At 43.3% G+C, this 9,123-nt stretch overlaps 1 protein-coding gene across 1 annotated transcript; it reads right to left on the minus strand.

The window, feature by feature from the left end:
- Positions 1-1,427: 1,427 nt before the first annotated feature.
- LOC113565425 (mucin-5AC) lies at positions 1,428-4,308 on the minus strand. Its single transcript, XM_026987366.1, has 3 exons — positions 4,263-4,308; positions 1,973-4,126; positions 1,428-1,732 (listed from the first exon to the last, which is right to left on the minus strand). The coding sequence occupies exons 1-3, from the start codon at positions 4,306-4,308 to the stop codon at positions 1,428-1,430; spliced, it is 2,505 nt and encodes an 834-aa protein (XP_026843167.1).
- Positions 4,309-9,123: the final 4,815 nt, after the last annotated feature.

Consider the following 9,123-nt stretch of genomic DNA (forward strand, 5'->3'; position numbering starts at 1 on the left):
TATGGCATATGTGTGCATCATTTGTGTGGTTTTATATGTGTTGTTTAGATACTTTTATATTCCAAAAGTATCTGATGGATGGATAGGCACAAAAACATTGCGAATGTCATATTTTCCATTATATATTGAATAAATATTAAAGATCGGACTCTTTCTAGATACATCTCTAGCCATCTCTAGATAAAATATCTCAAAGATGCAAAGCAAAGTTTCGCTCTCCTTTGATTAGATTAACCCAAAACGTTTCTCACCTTTTTTCACACAACTCTGAAAGATATCTTTTGCACTCATAGCCTCTCACATTAGATAAAATATCTGAGAGATACAAGCACGCTATGCTATAGCAGATTACACGAATATTTCATTCATTCATACCGTTCAGTCCACTCCATTCTGAAACATTCTCACATGATTACCGAAACTTAAGTTGGGCTATTCGTAAGATACTACACACAGCAGCCTCTGGACACACAAACACACACGTACACGTATCCAGCAGATACTTTGGGGCCATAACTTTGCACGAGTTCATTGCCAATTCGCATGCAAGCTGCAGACACCCGCCGCCACCGCCACCGCCACCGCTCCCTCTCCCGCTCCCTTCGTTCAAGTCTCGGCTACTTTATATCATTTTAATAATGTATCTGCTAGGTGGCTCTGGGTGCTGGGTGCTGGCTGCTCTGTATCTGCAGCCAACGAAAAAATAACAAAGAAAACAAGTTCAAAGTAGTTTGCACTCAATTTCAATATTTTACACACACAAAATATGGAGGGGGGGAGCAGCAGCTGGCGGGAGACTTTTTGGCAAGACACCAAACACAATGTATCTCATAGATGCGAGAGCATTACATGTGTTTTACAGATACATATTATGTATTAGCGTGTAGCCCCTCAGGAGTCAAAGTAGCTCTCCATTCCATGCCATTCCATTCCATTCCATTGCCTCCGACTCGCAACTAATATGAATACCTAATAAATCACATTTGGACGGTGATTTATGTGACAGGTGCGTATTGCGATTTGAAATTGGCAACAGTTTCGGTTTCAGTCTCCCATTTCTCGTATCCGCAAATTGGTCAGAAGCATGTGAGATTTTTCCTTCTTGCCAGATTGTCGTGCGAATCTCAAATAATCCACGAAAATCCTAGATTAAGGAGTGGATTTTTGGAATTTAGCAAAAAACAGGCATATTAATGACACATCCAGAACCACTAAACGACCGACCGATGTGGCCTGCTGCATGACGCGGCGGCAATTGAAATAAAACCAAATATATATTTAAATTCATAAGCCCTTTATAAGCAGTTGCTGTTTTTATATAGAAATATACAGTTTTACATATATTAATTTTCCATTCAAAGTTTGTCGTCCAATTTTGCGCATTGTTGCGTTTTGAGTGTCGGTTTCGTCTTCGGTTTGGTGTTCACTTAGGATTGAACACAGCTTGTGTTCTCGGGCAGATCACAGATGCCCTTCAGTGCATTGAAGTATTTGTCACCGCAGCTGACCTTCAGGGCGCGTTGGTGACGGCAGATGTAATAGTCGTTGCAGCGTGCCGGCGATGCCATGAGGAAGCCATCGGGTTTTCCGGCGCAGGACACCTGAAGTGCTTTGTCAAGCGAATTGGTGCCCGCCGACTGCTGATGGGCGGCCACTTCCCAGAGAGGTCTGGCGTTGGGTCGGCGAATGGGATTACGGTTGGATTGGGACGACGCGACGACCTTTGAGGCAGAGGCAGAGGCTCCCGCACAGCCTGCAGCAGTTGTGGTGTCGCAAGTGGTTGCTGGTGTAGTGGCTGGTTCTGGCGCGCAAGTCGTTGTAGTAGTGGTTGTTGTCGTGGTTGTTGTTGTAGTGGTGGTTGATGGCGCGCAAGTCGTTGTAGTAGTGGTTGTTGTCGTGGTTGTTGTTGTCGTGGTTGTAGTTGTAGTGGTTGTTGTTGTCGTGGTGGTTGTTGTAGTGGTTGTTGTAGTAGTGGTTGTCGTCGTGGTTGTTGTTGTCGAGCAAGTAGTTGTAGTTGTCGTTGTTGGTGTGGTTGTAGTAGTGGTGGTTGTCGTAGTGGTGGTTGTAGTAGTGGTGGTTGTCGTCGTTGTTGTTGTCGTAGTTGTTGTTGTCGTGGTGGTTGTCGTAGTGGTCGTGGTTGTTGTGGTAGTTGATGGCGAGCAAGTCGTTGTAGTAGTGGTTGTTGTCGTGGTTGTTGTTGTCGTGGTTGTAGTTGTAGTGGTTGTTGTTGTCGTGGTGGTTGTCGTAGTGGTCGTGGTAGTTGTCGTAGTGGTCGTGGTTGTTGTGGTAGTTGTTGTAGTGGTGGTTGATGGCGAGCAAGTGGTTGTTGTTGTAGTGGTTGTAGTTGTCGTGGTTGTTGTAGTCGTCGTTGTTGTTGTAGTGGTTGTTGTAGTCGTGGTTGTTGTTGTAGTGGTTGTTGTTGTCGTGGTTGTCGTCGTGGTTGTTGTTGTCGAGCAAGTAGTTGTAGTTGTCGTTGTTGGTGTTGTGGTAGTAGTGGTGGTTGTCGTCGTGGTTGTTGTCGTCGTCGTGGTTGTTGTTGTCGTGGTTGTTGTAGTCGTGGTTGTTGTAGTCGTGGTTGTTGTTGTAGTGGTTGTCGTCGTGGTTGTTGTTGTCGAGCAAGTAGTTGTAGTTGTCGTTGTTGGTGTGGTTGTAGTAGTGGTGGTTGTCGTAGTGGTGGTTGTAGTAGTGGTGGTTGTCGTCGTTGTTGTTGTCGTAGTTGTTGTTGTCGTGGTGGTTGTCGTAGTGGTCGTGGTTGTTGTGGTAGTTGTTGTAGTGGTGGTTGATGGCGAGCAAGTCGTTGTAGTAGTGGTTGTTGTCGTGGTTGTTGTTGTCGTGGTTGTAGTTGTAGTGGTTGTTGTTGTCGTGGTGGTTGTCGTAGTGGTCGTGGTAGTTGTCGTAGTGGTCGTGGTTGTTGTGGTAGTTGTTGTAGTGGTGGTTGATGGCGAGCAAGTGGTTGTTGTTGTAGTGGTTGTAGTTGTCGTGGTTGTTGTAGTCGTCGTTGTTGTTGTAGTGGTTGTTGTAGTCGTGGTTGTTGTTGTAGTGGTTGTTGTTGTCGTGGTTGTTGTAGTGGTGGTTGTCGTCGTGGTTGTTGTTGTCGAGCAAGTAGTTGTAGTTGTCGTTGTTGGTGTTGTGGTAGTAGTGGTGGTTGTCGTAGTGGTGGTTGTAGTAGTGGTGGTTGTCGTCGTTGTTGTTGTCGTAGTTGTTGTTGTCGTGGTGGTTGTCGTAGTGGTCGTGGTTGTTGTGGTAGTTGTTGTAGTGGTGGTTGATGGCGAGCAAGTGGTTGTTGTTGTAGTGGTTGTAGTTGTCGTGGTTGTTGTAGTCGTCGTTGTTGTTGTAGTGGTTGTTGTAGTCGTGGTTGTTGTTGTAGTGGTTGTTGTTGTCGTGGTTGTTGTAGTGGTTGTTGTAGTCGTGGTTGTTGTTGTAGTGGTTGTCGTCGTGGTTGTTGTTGTCGAGCAAGTAGTTGTAGTTGTCGTTGTTGGTGTGGTTGTAGTAGTGGTGGTTGTCGTAGTGGTGGTTGTAGTAGTGGTGGTTGTCGTCGTTGTTGTTGTCGTAGTTGTTGTTGTCGTGGTGGTTGTCGTAGTGGTCGTGGTTGTTGTGGTAGTTGTTGTAGTGGTGGTTGATGGCGCGCAAGTCGTTGTAGTAGTGGTTGTTGACGTGGTTGTGGTTGTTGTCGTGGTTGTTGTTGTCGTGGTTGTAGTTGTAGTGGTTGTTGTTGTCGTGGTGGTTGTTGTAGTGGTCGTGGTTGTTGTGGTAGTTGTTGTAGTGGTGGTTGATGGCGAGCAAGTGGTTGTTGTTGTAGTGGTTGTAGTTGTCGTGGTTGTTGTAGTCGTCGTGGTTGTTGTAGTCGTGGTTGTTGTTGTTGTGGTTGTCGTAGTGCTTGTAGTTGTCTTGGGTGTTGTGGTAGTTGTTGTAGTGGTGGTTGTCGTGGTTTCATCCTCTCCAGAACATGGCGGCTTTGTTACTACGGGTGGCGGCGTTGTCGTCGCTGCTGCACAGGGTGGCGGAGTTGTCGCTTGGCATGGGGCGGAGGCATCCCTCGCATTCCGGCCGAATGCCACTGCGTTTGCGGAAACGTCTTGACCGTATATCCTTTCCACACTGGCGCCGCTGGCGCTGCTTGCAATTACTGCAACAAGCAGCAGAGTTAAGGCTGCAAAAACGAAAGGCTTTTTATTACTTTTCTGTCCTCCTGATGCTCTTTACACTGTGGAGACCGTATACCATAAATGTTCCGCATGTTGACTGCTGGTTTCACTGCTCACGATTCCCAGTTGCGGTTGAAGGTAGATCGAGGTACACTGTGATCATTGCTAGCACCTCCGTCCACTATTTATACGATGCAAAAATATCAATTTGCCAAAAATTAAATTGATTTGGGTACATTCACTCATTAGTAAAGTAGCAAACAAAATTTTGCCCCATAGTTATCACAGATATAGAACAAGATCTCACAAGATATCGCTGCCGTTGCCACGGCCGGTCTTATCACATCACAAATGTCTATGAAATTTACTCTCCAGAAGGGACTAGACTGAAAGCAAACCGAACTTCCGTTTCTTGTCAAACAACCGTCTGCTGTCTATTTATAACTGTATAGCACGTGTATCATGTATCGTACATACATATATCTCTTATCAAAATTATATTGTTTATTTATTTTTTATTCCCAGACAATTGCCCTACAATGTACATATGTCTTCAGACAGAAGATAAAGCGATTAGAATCTTGCATAATTTTAATTGTTTTTTTAATTGTTTTTTAATTGCAATGTCTTACCATCAGTCGGTAATGAATCGGCTATGAAACGGGTATAAAAAGGTTATGAATCAGTTATATGTTAATAATTTTTCAATTGGTTATCAAAAAGTTGTGAATCGATTAAAAATTTGATGTCAAACGGTTGTCAAACGGTTAGGATTCGGTTGTAAATTGGCTATCAATTAGACGTGAATCGGTTAACAGAATCGGTTGAGTTAAGGAATTTTTTTAAGACATTTCACAGATTTTGGATCGTCTTCGCAGACTATTTCTTTTCGTAATTTGTATTAATTTCACAGTAAAATACAGCGATAACTCGTGAAAAAGGTCCCTTCGCTTAGGGGAAATTTCGTACAACAGCAGGGAATACTTTTGTTCAAAGGAAACAAGGGCTGGCCTGACTGGCCCCACAACTACGTATTTCTTTGGAAACTTTGTTAATTTGTTGTTCAACACAATGGAGACACAAATGATGATGGCCTGGTCAATGGCAGAGGGTCAAAGGTAGGATTGAATGGACAGTCCCGCCTGCAGCAGCGTCACAGAAAAACAAACATAGAACCGGCGCGGTGGTAAGAACTGAAGTTTATCTGAGCCATCGGACAGGCCAGACGGGGGCCTCATTATGTAACCTCTCATAATTCTTTCATTAATGAAATTCCCACACGACGCAACGCACACATTATGTAAATCTTCGTCCACAGAACAGAACCCTGGATACCGAAAACCCAGCACGATGTCGGGATGTGTGTGTTTCAGCCTTCAGTCAGTCGGTCTTCATTTCTGGTTGTGCCTCCTTTTCCATCCTTGTCAACTAATTTCAGGGTTGCCTGTCATGTTCTTTAAGACTGTTTTAATTTTCATTCGTTTTTTGTGGGCTCCTCTCTGGCTTTTACTTTCCTTTCGTTTCGTTCGGGCCAAAAACCCAAATAAGAGGAAAACTACCTGTTCACAAAAAAAAAACCCACACACACACACACACGACCAGCAACAGCAGCCAAGGGAGCCTAAGAATACGAAACCCAAGCGAACTGTCGACCAGCCAAAACAACGCCCCAGTGTGCACAGTGGTTCAAGAAAGCCAGTGCATAATTATGAAAATTAGTAGGCACTTTTTGGAGGTCAAAGAGTTGACTGAAAGCGGAGTGGACAGAGAGACAGGCACTGGACATTGGACATGCAAGGACAAGGTATAATATGGGGATGAGTTCAGTCCATAGATTTCGATGGTAGATGACTTTTGGAAAGGTGGTTTTGGTGCTTATTTGCAAGCCGTCAATGATTTTTGTAAGCTACAAATAACCGAATATTGAAAATGAAGACATTTTCCCCTCAAAAATATATTTTCGTATGTTCTTTCTTCATTATATATTTCAAATTTCGATGGACTCTTTACCACTGTACAGATACATTTGTCTTTGTGACTCTTATTCTCATGACTGGCCTCTCCAGCTCGTCCCCTGGTACCGGGTAACCGGGGCCCGGTTCTGGCCCCGTTCTGTGCCGTGCCGTGCCTGTGGTGGATGCTTTTAAATACCCTTTACCTTGGCCATATTAATGCGGCTCCCACTGTTACTTGTCCCCGTGTTGTTGCTGTTGTACTTCTTCATGTAGTTTGGTTGTCATTTGGCAGCGCCCGCTGTTTAGTGTCCAACATGAGGGCCGTTGGTGTCAGGCGACGCTGCCTGCCACTGCCACTGCCAGTGCCACTGCCATTGCCTCTGAGATGCTGCTGGAAGAACCATGGAACCATGGAACCATACCATGGCGGAGGGGGCAGAACAAAATGTATATAGAGAGCTCTGGAGAGATGCTGCCTGGGTCTCGGGGCATTGGTATTCCCGCCTTTGGTTTTGGGCTTCAGGTTCAGGAGGCGACAGTTGTTGAAATTAAATGCTCACATGTGGGTTTTTGTCTTCGAGAGAAGACAACGAAAAATTCAGTAAACAAAAAGAACACAAACGGAGTGGAGGGTAAAAAGGTAACACAGGAGGCAACAAACACACACAAAAGGGATTGGCCCCGAAAACAATAAATGCTGCTCCCAGTACCAGTCCCCAGTCTAGGGGCGAGTGCCAAAACATATATATATATGCACGATATCTTTCAAGAAATAAAGGATAAAGAAGATGCTCCCAATAAAGCTTCAAGCAGGGATTGTAGCGAGGGAAGTTTCTTTAATATTTGCAAATAAAAACTTAAAAAATTTCCACTTGGAAATGGCTGATCTTCTCTTAAGTTGAGGAGTTTTTAACAATATTTAAGGTTAAGGTTGGGAAATCATGAAAATATTGTATTTTATGTGTCAAAAAAATTGTTTAAAATTTAAAACCTAATTATAGAAATTTATGCATACAATTTTAGTGCATTTCCAATTCCATTTCCAGTTCTAGGAAATTCTAGAAGACCTTCTTTATTTGGTATTGTAGTAAAAACCGGTTACAGAAATTTCTATAAATTCATAGCTATTTAATAATTTAATTTAATTGAAATCAACATTTTTAAAATTTTTTGTTGCTGTAGTTTTGCGCTTTTGAAGAGCTTTTTGTTCACTTTTCGCGCACTGTTTGTGCACTAATTCGTGGCAGTGTTGCAAGATATCGACTTGAGGCATAAATTCGCGAATTTCTTGATCAAAAAACAACATTTAACCGCCAGTCAACTTTAAGGAAAGGTTAAGCTATAAAGATGATCAAAAATACCCCATTAAAAGGTGCCTACCCTTTACTTAAAACTCCAAAAGCACATCTCTCCCTGTCTCTCTCGCTCACTCCAGAGCTCTGTTGACTTGCCCCCAACTCCAGGAATCAAATCAAAAGCAACTTTTATATGCTGTATTGCTGCCGATTCGGATGTTGCTGTTGATGTGGATGTTGATGTGAATGTGGATGTGGATGTTGCCGCCAGGGTCTTTACAATTCGGGGCCAGGCGCTTCATTTGCTCCGCTCTTCGACTTCGACTTCCACTTGGACTTGGACTTGGACTTCTTCTTCAAGTTTCTCCTCCTCCTCCTCCTCCTCCCCCTACTCCATCTCCTCCTCCAACATCTTTGGTTGTCTTCTGGTTCTGCTGCATTTATGGCTGCATTTACTTTTTAATTTCATTTGCTGTTGTTGCCGCTGTCTTGGCTGTTGCCGTTGCTGTTGCTGTTGCTGTTGCACTCCTTTTTCGATTTCAAGTGGAGTCAATTTCTTATGTCATGACAAGATACATACTTCAATATACACACAAAATGTTTCTCCAAGAGTATGGGGCACAACTTGACTTGGCTCAAGTCAAAATAAAAGAAGAAGGCAACAAAAAATCACCCTGGCAAAGGGGAGTCGAGTGTTTGATACCCTTGAAAAAAAAAGGAAGATTTGTTTTCGAAGCATGGCTTCTATGAAGGCTAACCGATAGTATGGTCCCTCCCTGAGCGGGAAATACTAAAATAAACCATCCAAAAAAATATTAGAACGCGAGCTAAAGTCAGAGCTCGACTGCGGGAAATCAATATTTTGGAACATCTGTCACAAATGTGATTTTTAATAATTTTGTATGCCTATAAATGTAAATTATAAATTCATGCTCCTTCCTTCCTGCATTTTGTTCGTCTTGCGCCCATGGCAGCGCTGCAGTCTCTCTCAATTTTCTTATCTCTTGATCTGATCTTCATTTGATCTACCAGCATTGCTGCGCTCTCACGCAATGCCCACCACACTCTCCCGCAATCGCTCTCTCTCTCTCTTCCAGCAACTCCTTCTAGCGCTCTCTCTCTCAGCAATTCCTTCTATGGCACTCTCTCGCTCTCGGCAACAACAACCGATAATGCGCCCACGACTCTAGCTCTCGGCAAATGCAAAAGTCGACGCTCGTGTGATGCAAAAGAAGCAACCAACGGGACTCTTCATAGCAACGTTGTTTCTGTTTTCTGTCGAACGCTTCTCTTGTTACTGCAATACGACTACGGGATGCCCTTTGTGCCCTCTTTTTAGTGCAATACAATTTGTGCCCTTTATTCTACGAATCTTCCACATAAATGGTTGATATCGTTGCTGATTTTTGTGTGTAGGTTATTGATTTTTTCAACAATATTTTAATTTGTGAATATTATTTTTATTACCTTTTCAAAGACTCTAATATATATATATATTTTCTACTATTAATAGTGATCTTAAATATATTTTATTATAGTTTCTTCTACCATACATACCTTTAAATTATCAGGCCCATCCTACACCATCTTCTTAGGGTATTAAAAAAAAAAACATAAGATGCCAGACGGCAGCATTTGTTGTTGTTGTTGCTGGATCTGCACGTCCAAGTCCGTCGCCTCGCAAGTTGTCGCCTTTCTGGAGTATAAGGTAGAATTTTTCGGTGTCTG

This window comes from Drosophila persimilis, unplaced genomic scaffold (genome assembly GCF_003286085.1).
Source record: "Drosophila persimilis strain 14011-0111.01,24,50 unplaced genomic scaffold, DperRS2 tig00000124-arrow-pilon, whole genome shotgun sequence".
NCBI lineage: Eukaryota > Metazoa > Arthropoda > Insecta > Diptera > Drosophilidae > Drosophila > Drosophila persimilis.

Excerpts from the sequence above, each read along its gene's own strand:
- LOC113565425 (XM_026987366.1), bottom strand. The coding sequence starts at position 4,308 with ATGATCACAGTGTACCTCGATCTACCTTCAACCGCAACTGGGAATC. Across the intron at positions 4,127-4,262 it reads TTCAACCGCAACTGGGAATC|TAATTGCAAGCAGCGCCAGC; the intron begins GTGAGCAGTGAA and ends TGCTTGTTGCAG. Across the intron at positions 1,733-1,972 it reads AACAACCACGACGACAACCA|CTGCCTCAAAGGTCGTCGCG; the intron begins CTACTACAACAA and ends GAGCCTCTGCCT.